This window comes from Salmo trutta, chromosome 6 (assembly GCF_901001165.1).
Source record: "Salmo trutta chromosome 6, fSalTru1.1, whole genome shotgun sequence".
Taxonomy (NCBI): domain Eukaryota; kingdom Metazoa; phylum Chordata; class Actinopteri; order Salmoniformes; family Salmonidae; genus Salmo; species Salmo trutta.
In genome coordinates this window covers 23557991-23575362 of record NC_042962.1, presented here as the reverse complement: position 1 = coordinate 23575362, position 17372 = coordinate 23557991, and the positions used below count along the sequence as shown (strand labels likewise).

General features: G+C 42.4%; 1 protein-coding gene across 1 annotated transcript in view; it reads left to right on the top strand.

The window, feature by feature from the left end:
* The window catches only part of gpr158a (G protein-coupled receptor 158a), a 105591-nt gene that overhangs the window by 29717 nt on the left and 58502 nt on the right, over window positions 1-17372 (top strand). Inside the window, exon 3 of the mRNA XM_029755823.1 lies at window positions 15350-15452. Coding sequence (XP_029611683.1) covers window positions 15350-15452 — 103 coding nt within the window. The remainder of the gene's footprint in view (window positions 1-15349; window positions 15453-17372) is intronic.

The following is a 17372-nucleotide window of genomic DNA, read 5'->3' as shown; positions in this document are numbered from 1 at the left end:
GGAAACTTTGGAATTGGAATTTGGTATACTTTTTGAATTGACTGGAATTTAAATGGAATTGACCTCAAACCTGGCAGTGAGTTGACCCAGTATTTAATGGAACTTGAGTTCTGATATGTGCTGTTCTTGTAACATAAAGTCTCAGGCTACATCCTCATGTCCATACTAGGATATCAAATTGAATGTCGAACACATTGCCTCATTCAGGTTGTATGCTAGTGTGGATATTGGAACAGAGACTTCAAGTGTTTCTCAGTATGCATACTTCCGTGCTTCGATCACGCTAATTGGAGCAGGGAATGGTCTGAGTCCAGAGCACGGAGGACAGTTCTCAGATGTGAACTCCATTTGTACACATTAAGAAGCAAGCATCGAAGCAAGCTTCAATTGAAATATTCCCAGGATTGTTTTCGTAATATGACGCAACCATGTAAAAAATAATGCAAAATTTATTGAAAATGATGGCGGCTGTTTTTTTTTAGATGAAGCGAGAGAAAATTAACTACAACTTCGGAATGAAAAGTTGCCCACTCACATCTTATGTACAGTATGTTGTCGGACTTCAATATTTTATCATGATTTGTTAATGAATACATGTTGTGTTCATTTTGACATGTTTAACTGCCTAAAATATCCATAGTAGTCTGCGTAGATCGTAGTCTAACTGACTAAGAATTGGTAGCTAGCTAGCTACCCATGGAAAATGTGTAGCTAACGTTGAAAATCTACCCTGCATACTGAATACAAAACATCCCACTGGTCACATACGTCAATTTAACATCTTGTTTTGATTTACATTTGTTTGAGTTGTCAATTAATGTGAATTCAATGTGAAATCAACAAAAAATATCATAATTTCAGTGAATACAGGTGGAAAGTTGTGAAAAAAATAGGACATTTCCTTACGGTGATGACTTTGCAAATCCAATCCGTTTTCCACGTTGATTCAATAGACAATGTCATGAAAACGATATGCGTGCTTCCATGGGGCAGAAGTCAACGTGTTGTTGTGGTTCTAGATGGCCAGATTGTTAGCAAAATGACAAGAAACTGCCATGGGGGGAATCGTAAGAGGCTCATTCCAGCTCGTTTCATCTTGTTATTGATACCATGTCTTGTTTTGAGGTGTTTTGACTGATTTTAGCTCAATGCTAATATGGCAAAAAATTTGGTAGCTAACTAACCAACAACTGTAACGATGTATTTGAGAGACAACAAGTGCTCATTGTGCAAATGTATTTATGTTTTCAATAAACATTAGAGATGAAATATAGCTTACATGTTGTAAACAATCTAAGCCAACCCGTCTGTTTTGCCCCAGAGTTGTGCACCCCTTGGTTTTGTTGCTAAACAACCAACCCGTCTATGTTATCACATTGAATGTTTGTTGTTGAAATGACGTGGAAACAACATTGCTTCAACCAGGTTTTGCCCAGTTGGATTAGTTTTAGTTTTTTTTTTTTTATACATGTAAAACTAGCTAGCTAGCTAGATTAAAATGATTCACATATAGCTAATTGATCATTCTGAATTTAAACTTTTGTGTTAGCTACATAAAGCAATCTAGTTTAATCTGCGAATGCTTCTCAAATGTAAAATGTGTTGCTTTCTCCACACTCTCATCTGAACAAGAACATGCGCAAGGGAACGTCATCAGAGAACGAGCTTAGAGTATGACAGTGTACAGCATGGTAGTAAACATATTGGGAGACACGCTCAGTCTGTCCAGTGTGCCACGACCAACTTCATCGTTCCTGAGTGGATAAACCACTTCTGACATTTCAGGTCTTTTCTTTCAATGTGTTTTTTTTTGGGTTAATTCTCACCTTGGTTCACAAGGTTATCGTTGCCTCACACTGTCATCTCTATCACGCTGTGGTGTTCCCTGTCCCCCTAATGCTTCTGAATTAATAAGGCAATCTGTGTTCCAGCGACCTGCTGCCCTGAGCTAACACAAACTCCATGAAGAGGAATGAGAAACCAACATGCCTCAGTCTGCTCCATTAATCTTTCTCAGTGATACATTTGGGAAAACGTATGACGGCTCCGCAGTTCCAATGTTGAAAAGCTGTTTAGACTCGAAGGCAGGCTACAGATGACAAAAGGATTTGGATGGATACGGAAACACCAGGCTTTTAGCGATATCTATCCATTGAATGTTTAGTAAGGCTATAATGGATTTATGGGAAGAATCCCTTATAAATTCAAGGTACCTGATAATTTATAATGTTTGGTGGTGGTAACCAATGATCATGTCTTATTGGCCTCAATGTTTCCGAAGTTCACATAGAGAGATGCTGTATGCATTCTCATGGCCTCAGTGTAATAGCATGAGACAGAGGCCTGCCTTACACTGATAGCTGTGAAAAGAAGGGATCCATCTTCATGTCAACGCAGGACAGTTCATCTGGTGTGCTCACCAGCAACGTGTAGCAACCAGACCCAGCCAAAATGGGTGTCAAAATAACATGGCTGATGCTGTTTGGATCTCGTCTGGGTGACCACCCAAAGGGGAGCTCTGAGACACACTGAGCACGCTCGAAGGGTTGGGCTTTGCAGTGTTAGCATTAGCATTAGTTGAGTAGCGTCATTGGACATCGGATTCATTGTCTCTCTAATTGAGTGTGTTTTTAATGAGATAACCAATTAAAGGTCTACAAGGGTATGGTAAGGACTTCACTTTTAGTTGAGGCAAAATCGATTGTGCTGAAATAGCAAACAAGGGATGAATTAGTATAAGTGAGTGATGGGACCCGCGCCCTCCCGAAAATGAGCATCAAACACAGACAATGGCAAAAACTATTGAATACATCAACAATTTAATCAAGCTTTTGTTGACTTTGTCTTCAGGCAAGACCCACAAATTACCTTTCAAAGAGCAGGAGAAAACAGCTTTTCTCCACAATTATCTAGCAATTACACTGACAGCTCCCACAAAAGCCAGCCAAAGACACTTTGAGATAGGCTGGCGCTCTCTGAATATGAAGTGGAATATTATGTTGAGATCCCATGGGTTCCTGTGACACAAATAGGCCTACATGATGCCAAACTTGTGATTCGGGTGCATGAAGCTAGCCATTTTGCACCAGATAATGTACATAGAATGTGTTGGATATAGCACTAAATAGGAGACAAAATTGAATGACAACGTGTGAACACTTACTGTAAATACTAAATAAATAACAAAGCATCAACATTTAACACACGCACAAGAAATGAAAAGGAAAATGCTAATCACAGTCGTCACTGATCAACTGAGATAAAGAAAATCAGTCTGTTTTTCTAGTCTAACTATGCTTTCTCAAAGACGTTACTTTGTTTTGTTCTTGATGTGGAAAGCATATACTCCCCCATGCAGCCCTGGGAAAGTAGGTGATATTTTAGCAGAACGTCAGTGAGTAACATATTTATCTGTTATTAACAGTGACAGCTTCTCCGCCTTGGTTTTCCTTCTACACGGATAAAAAAAAAGGTGCTTACTCTTTCATCTCCAGCCCTAGTTCCAGATTGCTCGATAAAAATAGCGAATTCTCCTGTTCCCTTGAGGGATTTCCCCGGCGTTATAAACATTGTGTCATCCCAAGTAGAGCCCTATGTCAACAAATGAGGGCCCCTGCTCCTCTCTGTGAGAACTCCTCCTCTGCCCACCCCCACCCCCGATCTACAGTACAACTGGTTAGGGGCCAGACAGTGACACTGAGCAAAGGGATTGGGATTAAGCATACAACACTGATTATTTGCTCTGCCTGTTATGACACACTGGGGTGCATCACGTGTGAGAGATTTGGGCTGGAAGGGATAGAAAATAATTCAGAACATTTTAGCGCAACCAGACTTGTGTATCAGACCTTATTGTGTGAATTAGCCAGGCACGGTAATGGCACCCCAATGGTATTCGAAGAGCTCAAAGACCAAAGTGGACACTGCTGAGAAATCTAATTTCCCATGGCCATAACTCCACAGGTCCAGCCAGTTAAAAACATCAAATGCAAAGTTTGGGCTGTTGTCCGTGATACTGTTCATGGAGAGATCACAGAACACGTGTGGATTTAACAGTAGCCTCCAGCTTTGTCTGTACGGGCCTTCCTTAAGCACTGTCCCGTTAATTGGCCATGTGGATAATGTTGGATCCCTGAATTTACATGAAAATGCTTTGAAGACTTTAATACACATGCCCCAAGGCATACTTTCACATTTTAGTTTCCCATGTCTGTGTATGAAGCAGGAAGCAAAAGCAGCAAGGAAACAGATTCAGTCAGGGAAGTATGGGATGATAGAAGGGTTGTCAGATACTGTAAGTCCAGAGCTCTTGAGTTTAAATACGAATGGGAATTGATCTTTAACCTTGGCTGGTAGTTACATGCAAGTTGTTGGTGTACCTGAACAAGAAACTATACACTGTTGGCTTCAGCAAAAAGTCATTGCGACACGGCACATAGAAAAGGAAAGAGCTAACTATGATGAGAGACAATGGGTCAGGTCAGTGGAGGACAGATCAGTATCTCACCACACTGCATAATTATGATGGGCCTGAGCTTTATTATATCAGCCATGAAGCTATTTAGGCCTTCTCCCCCCTGGGGCTGTTATGGGCCTGTCAAAAGGCTGAGAGTGCGTGTCCATCCTCTGCCTATGCTCTCCTCATCTCTGCTCTCCTTGCCCCTATGCTTATCAGAGTGTGTACGCCAACTGTACGTTTAAGGAGTGTGTGCGCGCGCACGTGTGTGTTGATATGTGTGTATGATCAGAGCAATATGTCACAAGCTGTCTGTGCTAGTCGCCACAGTCCCTTCCTGGTAGGCTGTTTAGCTCAGTGTTTGGTCTCAGTGTTTATCTCAGTACAGTTTAGAGGCTGGCCATTGGACATCACCCAGGGCATTGCCTTCTGCGGACCAGACTGCTCAAAGGTGTGTGTGTGTGATTGTGAGTGTTTGTGTCTATCTGAATGTGTCTAATGAGAATATGTGTGGTGTCAAGATGGTGCTATGTTTAGCAATTCTCACAAAACTCCTGTTGTTTTTCTCTTCTGTCAAACAAAACATGCACTGGCTTAATATCCTCTTATTTCCCCTGAGCCTTCACACGTACTGTAGTCTGAGCTGGCATCTTAGCTGAAACACACACACACACACACACACACACACACACACACACACACACACACTCTCTCTCTCTCTCTCTCTCTCTCTCACACACACACACACACACACACACACACACACACACACACACACACACACACACAGACTCTCTCTCTCACACACACACACACACACACAGACTCTCTCACACGCGCACAGACACACACCTCGACATCATGCCTGCAAATGTTGCATTTTTAAATGTCATAGAAATCCATGCACCTCCTGAAAATGCTACATGTATGAAGGTTATAGCATGCTGAATCTTATTTCAGTATCTCATGAAAACTATGGGATAAGTAAAATCTTGAAATGTCACCTTGTCATTGGTGTAGCCATAGCGAGCCGAATGGTTTATGACAGGACATCATAGCGGTTATCACTATGAAGATCATTATCATGTAACTACCAGTGTTACTTTGAATGTCTACTATATGGAGGTCCACAATCACTCTCCTTCGCCATGATAACTCCCACAGCCCCTCTTTACCGTAAAGGGAACTTTCAAAATATTGAAACCTCATATTCATCAACTTCAGCACCACCCCAACATCAACATATGTGAACATTTCACGTGTCTAGGTTTTGTAGTAGAAGATATAGAGTAAAATAAGTGTTTCCAATGACATCATCGGTGTGATTTTAACCAATTATGAGTAGGCATTGCCTACTAATTGTCTACAAATTCCTCTACCCTTTTTATTACAAAACATTGAAACGCACCATTTTCACATGGTGTGGTGGTGCTGGAGATGATGAATATGAAGTTGAACATTTTAACTCCTCCCAAAATACCATGCTATACATACCGTATACATTCCTCAGCAGGAACCACTGTATGATGAGCTTACGTTCCTCTGTGCTTTGCATTAAGACTTGGAGGGATCACTCAGTCCACATCCTATTAGAGAGTTGATGAGGCGCTGTGTTTGACCAGAGGAGTGTGGGCTTAATTCAAAGAGAAAGGGGTTTATGGGTAAAGGTCTAATGATCGAGCAGTGCACCTACTGAGCAGGTGGAAATGGGAAGGCTTCTGTATCAATTAGCCCAATCGCAATATGTTTTTTCCCCCCCCATTCCATGTCAGAGAGAGGTGAATGAGGAGACCCTCTTATATGTTATGTGAAAGTGTGTGTGTGTGTGTGTGTGTGTGTGTGTGTCACGTCCTGACCAGTGAAAGAGGTAATTTGCCATAGTAGAATGGTCAGGGCGTGGCAGGGGGGTTTGTTTTGTATGTATTTGGGGTTTTCTGTTTCTATGTGGGTTTGTTCTAGTTATCTATTTCTATGTGTTGGTTTTCATGTTCGGCCGGGTATGGTTTCCAATCAGAGGCAGGTGTCTTTCGTTGTCTCTGATTGGAAGCCATACTTAGACAGCCTGTTTTTCCTTTGGGGTTGTGGGTAGTTGTTTTCTGTTTAGTCTAAGTGTACCTGATGGGACTGTGTTGGTCGTTTTGTTATTTTGTCAAGTGTCTTCATTAAAGTATTGAAAATGAGCACTATCCACGCTGCGTCTTGGTCTCCATTTCACGACCCCTATGACAGTGTGTGTTTGTGCCCATATTAGCAGACTTATTTAATTTCAAACTTTTCTCTAGTATAAGCTACTTACTGTGATTATCTATATTAGTAAAATGCCCTCGACAAGTGGCTGGTGTCAATACTTTTCTGTTTATCGTCCCAGCTCTACAGTATATTTGTGGAGCCATATACCCTGAACCATATGTGTAAGTTTTCCTGCAGGCAATACTTATTGTATAATGTGTTTGTACTGGTGTGTCCACCGTTTATTTCTGACTCCTATAGCTACCCTGTCATAGGCTCTCGGTACCGACGGCCCCCCTCTGGCGTGACAGCATGACGCTCTCCAATAAAAAGGCTCTCGCTCCCGGTCACACACATGTCACCATGGCAATTAGCGTGCCAGAGAGTGGGGGATTGACAGCTGCCACAGCTGTGTTGTAAACAAAGAGCAGTTGTGCTCGTAGGGAGACCTACGGCAACCACTGCATCATACCTTTTCTTTTAAGATTAATAGTTGGAATACATTGCATACTGTAGGAATCTCTATACATCCGCAAGTGCGATAGTGTATGACAGAATGTATGACAGAATACATATCAGTATACATCCATATACTGTGCCATATAATACCTAGCGTCCAACTCTCTGTCACTTGTGCTTCTAAAGCTCCTTATCCCTGTGTGGAAAGGTTTATGTATCTTGTCCAAACGGACCATTTTACGGCCCATTGGAGGTAATCCCACTCCTGGCTTGGCCGATGGGCCGATGTTGCTGAGATCACATGTGACGGATGGCAGGTAGCTGGGAAGCAGGCTGCTCCGTCTGGCCTCCTTCGCCGCTCAACACACTCCGGGCCCAGCCTGCATCAATCACCTAGTCAGAGTGGTGGGGGAGTGCTGTGACTATTCCCGGCCCCTCACACTTTTATACACACACACACATGCACACAAACACACACACACACACACACACACACACACACACACACACACACACACACACACACACACACAAACAAACACATACACACTTCTCATTTCCCAAGCTAATGCAAAGGGACTGTATTGAAAGTGGCAGACAGGTCCACTGCGCCCCACCTTCCCTTCCTTCCCCACACACAGAGCAGATTTCAACAGCTGTTTGTTCTGTCGGATGGAGAATTGGGAATGACTTGCATTTCAAACCAAGCTGCACAAAGGTATAGCCCTCAATAGGTAGGAAAATATCTGCAACAAGACATTTCACTTCATCAACTGAGCTAATTGATCCATTTCAGTGATGTCAGGAAGAATCTCACCTACCTGTGCTCTCAGGTCGAAACCCAAACATTACCCAGCAGCAGTGCATGGGTAAAATCGTTGGGGAAGCCAAGCCCCCCCCCCCCCCAAAAAAAAGTGTGTTGGGATTATTGCATTATTTGCTGTTAATTCATATGCCTGGCGACTGTGATATATATGCCTAAAGGCCATGACAATAAGAAGACAGCGGCAGAATACATTTTACCACCACTTTGTTTCATCACAAAACCGGACAGCAACTTCTGGCCAGTGAAGCCCACAACGCATATTGCATGTAACGGACAGTTACATGACCTACAGCATGTTTAAGCAAGTTAATGTTTTCGACATTTTCGGTCCACTAACAACTATTTATTTAGAACCACGGTGTCACGTCCTGGCCAGTATATAAGGTTAATTGTTTTGTAGTTTGGTCAGGGCGTGACAGAGTTATTTGTTTTATGTGGTTCAGGGTGGTGTGTTTTGTTAAAAGGGTGTTTGTTTTAGTAATTCCGGGTGTTGGTTTATGTTTAAGTATTTCTATGGGGAGTCTAGTGAATGTATGTCTATGTTTGGTTAATTGGGGTTGGGACTCTCAGTTGAAGGCAGGTGTTGTCTATCTGCCTTTGATTGAGAGTCTCATATAGTAGGGTGTGTTTGTGTTTGGGATTTGTGGGTGATTGTTCTGTGTTAAGCTTAGCTTGGCCAGACTGTTTGTAGTTGTTCGCTCGTTCTCGTTTCTTTGTTATTTTTGTACGTTCATTTTTGCAGTCAATAAATCATCAAATGAGCATACACGTACCTGCTGCGTTTTGGTCCTCATTCACCAACGACAACCGTGACACACGGAGAGTTACTGCAAGTCGCAAAGAAAACAGGAGCTGCCTCCACTATTCCAGCACCACTTCAACTTCAACATTTCATCATCATCAAATCATCTCTGCTTAGTCTAATGCAGTGACAACTAAAAGATACCAAAAACTATTTAGTCCAATCAACATAAGCTGAATATGATGTGGCTGTCCATGATTCTGATTTCTGTTTGCGCGCGTGTGTATGTGTTCATGCAAGTAGAAAAACATGTTGACTCACCCTACTTGTAGAGAAACTCCAATGCCGTCCTCCTCTTTTTTATGTTGACAAAATGGTTTGTCACTCTGTCATACAGTACATGCTTTTATTTTTTTGTTGTCCTAGGCTTCCTGGCTAAAATATTTGCTCACTAGCCTAACTTCCATTCACGGGCAACGTTAGCTAGTTAACATTAGCCTTTTACATCTAGCTACTGTACATATTGAACTTCCATCCTCTCAGGTTAGGGGCACAACAATATTTGAATTAATGGTTGGATCAGAACCACCGTTATAATCATTGGCCAGTACAGAAAATTAAGTAAAACCGTCCAAATCCGTCTCTCCATCCATGGCTAATTAGGGGCCAATTTAAACTAGCTAGCTAGCCACTGGAGGACAACAACACAACGAGATGCAACAGTTCAAGCTGTTTCTGTTAATGATGTATGCTCTCAAAGCAACCTGATAGGAGAGACGCCAAATCCAAGCAGGCTTCCTTTGAACACTTTTTTTTTCTTTCGCTAGGACCGTTCATAGTTGAGCTCGCTCAGTTTAGCTCAATGCTGACTGGCAAATTTTGTGTATTTTTTTTGTCAAGGGAGGCCATGTGCTCGCTGGCTTCCCATGCCTTCAATGCTACGGACGGCAACAATGTAATACTTGTTTGGACCAGATTGTCACGTCCTGACCAGTATAAGGGTTATTTGTTATTGTATTTTGGTCAGGACGTGGCAGAGGGTATTTTGTTTATGTGGTTCGGGGTGGTGTTTTATGTAGTAGGGTGTTTGATTTATTATTTCTGGGTTTTTGGGGTTATGTTCTAGGTTTGTATTTCTATGTGGTCTCTAGTCTTTTGTATTTCTTTGTCTAGTTTATTGGGGTTGGACTCTCAATTGGAGGCAGGTGTTTTCTAGTTGCCTCTGATTGAGAGTCCTATATATGGGTATGTGTTTGGTTAAGTGTTTGTGGGAGATCGTTTCTTGTTTTGCCTGTGTGAGCATGACAAGACTGTTTTGTTGTTTGTGCGTTCTTCGTTTTGTTGTTTTTGGTGTTCTCTTTATTTAAAATAAATATCAAGATGAGCATCCACATTCCTGCTGCGTTTTGGTCCTCTATCCCCGACGACAACCGTTACACAGATAGCATCAGATGGCCTACACGTAGAGAGACAGAGGGGTGCTGTTTCACTCGTTCGGATGCTTTCTCCAGCCTCTTGCCAATTGAAGGAAAATTATGAAACACAGAGAGACAAAAGAGATACATTATTTTATTGGGGGGGGGGGCTTCCGTTGGCCTTCATGAATACGCCACTGAACATGACACGTAAAAAATCTGACTTGCCTGCGATACTCCAGAAAAAGGGTCGCCAGTCCTCCCATAGCTCACAGAAAATAAAACATGTTCTCTGTTCTAAAGGCAACAGAGGGAGCTGCATGACACTATAGTAGCGTGTTGTCCTGGAGTTGTTCACTGCTGGCCGCTTTGTGAAGCAGGGTGAGCAAAGTTCAGCAGGCCAACACACATTCTTAATGATTCATAGGGTTTGGAAGCATGGTGGTCCCAGTTGACCTTACTGAAGGTCTGAGAAGATGCCTGCTGAGTGGGGAATTCAGAGGACTAATACTAAAAGAGATGGCAAAGATTCAGGAGGAACTGTGCTAAACTATCCTATTCTATGGAATTTGAGATATGCTGTATCAGTGAAAAACCTCAGCAGCGTCATTCATTTTCAGAAAAGTATTTCATGTAATTTCAGCCTGAGCCAGTTATAGGATTCTCTGGCACACTCTGAGGAAGAGGGGTGGAGCCCTCTTCCTCAACAGCATATTTGCATCCGATTGTAAACAAGATCTGCTGGATGGAGTTTTCCACAGATTTTCATGGCAAGTTAAATGTCACTGAAGCAGGGGCGTAGGCATATATATTTTTTGGATAGGCCTAGAAAAATTTGGATAGGCAGTTTTTATGCTTATTTATTTAGCGATTGCACTTTATATTATTTCGTAATATAATCATTTTATACTAGTGCATAGTACTTAGAGCAACCTTGTTACATATACAAATAATTACCTATCCCAGCATATTAAAATAAGACAGTAATTTTAGACCAGTTACCAACTTGCCAACAACATAAAACTAATCTTCAGACACACTTTAATCTCAATGGGCAGACAAGCCTATACTTGATGTTCAATTTATACCACGGCGGGCAGTAGTACTATAAAATGGTACCTTACCTTTAGTAGACCTATCATAAGGCGTGACCTACATCACAAGGCGCAGACGGTGAGCTTTTTAGTTGAATATGGTGATGATTTCATCATAATCCAATGTACCTGTCAGTTCATGCTCAAAAGACAGCAAACTGAAGTGGTTCAGCCGGGCGCTTGTCATTGATGTGCGAAGATGATTTTTTATCCTAGTTGTTGTTGAGAAAAGTCTCTCCACACTGCATGATGACATTGGAAGTGTGACAATGATCCTTAACAGAGAGTTTAAATCAGGGAAAATATCATCAGAGCAGCTGTCAAGTATACTCATTATGGAGGAAAAGTCACTCTTTCCCATGTTCATTTTGCAACTCAACTGCTGAATAAAAACAGTGAATTCAGCATCCTCAATTGATATTGCAGAATGATCGCATGTGGTCTTCAGCTGCTCTTTAAGGCCGCAGGTTTGGGATTCTTTGGAAAAGGAGGCTGCCGCTTGCATGATCCCGTATGTGTCTTGTTGAAATCTTGAGTTCAACTCAGTAATCTGTCTGTCTAGAATATTGTTGTTTTCCCTAATGAAGTTGTCGCTGCCACAGTTTTCGCTGCCGTGATGCGCTCACATCCCAATTACTAATATCATGCTTATTCATCATCTCTTCAGTTAGCTTGAGAACTTTATCGAAGTCTCCTCCTGAGTTATCTCTGAACATAGAAAACCTGCGTTTGAGGATTTCAATTAGACCAATACAGTCCGTCACAGATAATGTAGAGCTTTGTAATCCCTTCGTAGCAAAATCACCAGTGTCAAACAGTTTACTAAACGTGACTAACAGGAATAAACACTTGTTGTTCTGGATTTGTTGTAAGAGGGCATCGGCTTCTAATTTGGTTTGTCCACAAGCCTCTGAAAACTCTGCAAGAACCTCTAAAATGACATCTAGCAGTAACAGCACTTTACTCACAGACCCTGATGTTGAACTCCACCGTACACCCGTGGATCTTTCTAGCTCGATACATGGTCTATCGGGATGCAACTCTTTTTTGTACTTCTATGAATCGAGCATGTCTGTGGGATCCACTCATAAATGTGTGTAGCTGATTTACTGTGTCTAAAAAAAGTACTGACATGTCCCGACACTTCTGCTGCGGTGCACAGAACCAAATTCAGACGGTGGGAGTTGCAATGCACATATACAGCTTGCTGAAATGTTTGCTTTAGTAGGACATGTACCCCTCCTCTGTTCCCTGACATTACTGATGCGCCATCGAAACAAAAACCCACACAGAGTGGAATACAACTCCAGGGGTTGCAACACTTCTAGTATTTTCCGAGACATTCCTTGTGCAGACAAATCAGAAGTTTCCATAAACCCAACAGCTCTTTCTTTAATCATTCCAGCATGAATGTATCGGATCCACACTTTAATAAGTTCTCATTTAGATTGATCTTTATATTAATCTGCTAGTGTGGCAAAATACGTGGAAGGCACAGAATGAACTTCATCTTTTATCCTCCACAGTAGCAGTGATGCTGCACACTCCAGCGACTCGTTCTGAATTTCGGGGATCATAAGCGTGGCATTGCGAAGTAGCTCATTAAGCCTGTTTTGTATTTCTGAGTCCTATTTTGAGATGAAATTGAAGATTTCTAAAAAGTTACCTTTGTTGATTGCCTCTTTGGTTTCTCTATACCATCTGAGTGGAATATCCTGCTTTGCACACATTAGAACAATATCTATGACCACTTTAACACGTGCACGGGTTCCTTCTATAAAATCCATGTTTGCATCACCATGCATTTGGTTCAACACAGTCCCACGACTTCTAGGCTCATGGGTCGCCTTGTAGGATTCACATTTTGCAAGGGCACTAGCATGTCATTTGCTATTCTCGTGTTTGCAGCAAGCATTTCTTCCAGTTTTTAAATGTTTAAATCTTGTATAAATCTGAATTCGACATTTGCCCCAGGAAAGTGCCTACAAAACGTACAAAAAATTGCATATTTTGCTTTACTATACTCAATCCACACTAACTGGTCATACCACCTTGAAGAGAAGCAGCGTGATTTGCCATTTATCATACTTGAAGGGAACTTTGCTAGCTTTGGTTGACAGGCTTGTTCATCAACGGCAGACAAATCTGTCGGTGGACCTACTGCAGGTTCACCCCCGCCCGAAGCATCAAGAACGAGAGGAGACCGTGGGGTAGGCAAGCATGCCTGGCTCGACGTGGCATTGGCGGTTGTGATGGCGATTGTGGTTGTTTCTATTATGGCACCACCTGTTAATTAATGTCTCATTATGGATGCTATCGGTAGATTGATCCAAATTATTTTCTCGCACACACTACTTTTCCTCACCCCTTTTCCTTTTTTTAAAAACCTAGCGATCGACATTTGGTTTGCCATTGCTAGAACTACTAAATTACCTTAGCTGGTGAGTCAATTTGAGTAAGCTAGCGTTGTAGAGCTTGCTAGCTTATGTGCTACAAAGTTTAGCCACGTGATGTTGGCAGGTTGTTGAGGCAAACCACGGTATGAATTTATTTTAAATGTAACCAATAGTCAGAAGCCAACTTAATTGTCGCAGACCATTTCTTTGATACATTATAATAAAATTACCCATAGAAAATAAATCTCACATGTGTTTCTTTTTAAAATGTAATAAAATAAAACACAATTTATATTGAATAATTCTGGGACATGTTTTGGGTAGGCCTGAGATCAAACAGGGTATGCCGCTGCACTGAAGTTAGGATTTAGCGCCATGTAAAGGGAATCTCATTGTACCCTATATGGCAAATTTGATTTGAATGCACATCCCACTTCTGACACCATATACCTCGGGTGGCAGATAGCCAGCTGGGATGGCAGGTAGCCTAGTGGTTAGAGCATTGGGCCAGTAACTGAAAGGTTGCTGGATTGAATCCCCAAGCTGACAGGGTAAAAATCTGTTGTTCTACCCAGTTAACCCACTGTTCCCTGGTAGGCTGTCATTGTAAATAAGAATTTGTTCTTAACTGATTTGCCTAGTTAAATTAAAAATAAACAAAATATCTCGGGCAGGGCTTGAATCAAGGACCACTATGCCACCATACTGCTGAATACTTCTGTTTAACAAAGCTGTGTAGTGCTGATTTAGGTGTCTTGGTGACATCAGTGCTTTGTCTGAGAAGAGCGTCCATTGAGCGGTAACTCTATAATTACCTTGCGATTGCAGATGGTCGGGAAGGAGAGTCTCAAAGGATTTGTCTGTAAATGCAGATGGCCCGGCTCAGAGCTCCTTGAGAGACAGCCAGAAATAGCGACCTCTTAATGCAAAGTCCAGTCACAATAGCCGCTGCTTCATTTAGAGTAGGCGGTGCCACTGCCACTGGCCTTGAACCACAGGTCACCAACACTTCAACACTTCACATCATGTTAAGTGTCTGGTGGAGTCCAATACTTAGTCTGGGTCCCTGTTGTTATTCTGGGATTCTCAACTGAAGTTATATTTATAATCTGGGCTGAGAAAATAAAATCTTGTTTCAGTTTGAAAATCAGACGGTACTCTTAAAAGAAAATACAATTTTGTCTCACTGTGACCCAGATGTTTTAGAAGCGGAATGGAAGATGGAATCAGGTCCCCCGAGACACAGAATTAATAGTTCTCTTTTAATCTTTGCAAATACGCCTGTTCTTAATTTAGATATTAATTACATCTTGTAATTTGGCAAATGCCGAGAAAAGTCTGCCAAGGATGCCCCTTGACGCTCCTCTGGAGCTCTCTCTAACAGGCCTCTCTCTGTTTCCTATCAGCTCAATCAAATGAAACAGCCTCGCCTAATTTAATATGGAGCATTTCACTGGTTTTCCCATTATGTTCATTGATTAAGACGAGGCTTTGGAGGTTTGTGCTCACTGTTGTAAGTGTTTTCATTGGTTAATTGCTGAGAGAATTGAGTGCGATTCTTTGACATATGTTTTTTTTTAAATGTAAATAGAATTACCATTGAGAGCAACTGCTTCTCAAGATGAACACATATACAGTAAATCCATATATTGTCCATTTTATTCAACATATATTGACACCTGTACCTACAGTAGATGCCAAATACTGTATTGTCCTTTTTTTCTATCCACAGTGCATGTCTATCCGAGGCCATGGGTTTGTGCTCGACAAATACAAATGCCAGTGCAAGACAGGCTTCTACCACCCCAACAGAGTGGCGGTCAATGGCTTCAAAAGTAAGTAACATTACTGATATTTGCCAACATGTTACAAACGTGCTCTGCGATGTGTGACATCACTTGGGATGGGAGCATGGTGAGGACTGAAGGCAAATCATGGTCCTCAAAAACTCAGACACACTCTGTCAATCAAGTGATGTTTACCCGATTGATGCAAAATATGACCCTCATTCGTAGCAGCTGCAAGTCCGTGATGTGTTGACCATGCAAATGTATTCTTCTTTCTGTTGTTCCTTCCAGTCGCATATGATGGCTCCTAATCAGGAAGAGGAATTTAGCAGATGTAGCTGTCTGACCCTTTGAACGCTCTCTCGCAACATGTTCAGTAGTGTTAGTAGCGTTAGCATTACCGTTGCTACGATGACATTACCGTTGTTTACGACGACTTTACCGTTGTTACGACGACATTATCTTAAACCTCACCTGGTGTTGGCACCATGTGGTCCTTTATAATCCTTTATTTTAAGGAACAAGATACAGTGGAATCGTCATTTTGTGACCCTCCTTCCTTCCCTCCGTTGTGTGTTAATTAGAATAGGCCCTTGCAGACATGGAGCCCCTGTGGTATTCCGTTGGTCGGGCTTGAAGCCCACTCACACTCCCGTGTTCTCCTCCCAGCTCTCTCCCTGAGTCTCCTCTCATCCCACCCGGACCTCTGCATGTCTCTCTGTGTCTGCATCAGTCCCCCCCCCTCCATCCCTCCCTCCCTCTCTTTATCCCTCCATCCTTACCCACACTCGTCCCTTTTTGCATATGACAGCACAGCAAGAGCTCCCACCACGAAGATAAGCTGTCTCTTATTCAGAGAGGGGTGGATGTGTCTGTGCGTGTGTGCGTAGATGTGCGTTCATGTGCATAGGCGTGTTGAGGAAGGGGGGGTAATTTGATTAGAGCAGACAGAGCCTTACAGACACGTTCTTCAGCAGTCTTGCCCACTGCCGGGCCAATAACAACTGTTGTCTTAATCTCAAAGTGAACATTTTCCATCCTCAACACTCTTTGTAGAGGAAACCGCCACTGTTCACCTTTCCTTTTTGATTCCTTACATTTCCATAGCTTTTGCTTCCAATGAAGTTAGGTTCGCTTTCAGACTGTCAGAAACTGAGTCAACAGGAGAAGCAATGAGCCAAATGAGAGACAGCTATTAGTCATACCATCAAGCCAATGGGAGATAAGTAGGTATTTTCAGGAGATCAAGGATGTGCATAGTCATAAATTTCTAAAATAGTCTTTGGTTAAGAGCAAAGTCCCAGTAAATGGGAGAAATGGTTGGAGTTTTACCCAATATCGCTGCCAAACTGGCATCACTAAAGGGTTTCTCGCTCTCTCCATTGACACCCCTCTTGAGACAATTATCTGAGCCCACCAGCCTTTCCCATGTCCCCTGAATTTGTCCATGTAGAAATAATGTGAGCCTTGCACATTTCTCTGTGCTTTAGCCATGAGTATTCCCTGCGGAATCCTGGTATGATATGCCACCCGGACCTCATCCCACCCGGACCTCTGCATGTCTCTCTGTGTCTGCATCAGTCCCCCCCCCCTCCATCCCTCCCTCCCTCTCTTTATCCCTCCATCCTTACCCACACTCGTCCCTTTTTGCATATGACAGCACAGCAAGAGCTCCCACCACGAAGATAAGCTGTCTCTTATTCAGAGAGGGGTGGATGTGTCTGTGCGTGTGTGCGTAGATGTGCGTTCATGTGCATAGGCATGTTGAGGAAGGGGGGGTAATTTGATTAGAGCAGACAGAGCCTTACAGACACGTTCTTCAGCAGTCTTGCCCACTGCCGGGCCAAAAACAACTGTTGTCTTAATCTCAAAGTGAACATTTTCCATCCTCAACACTCTTTGTAGAGGAAACCGCCACTGTTCACCTTTCCTTTTTGATTCCTTACATTTCCATAGCTTTTGCTTCCA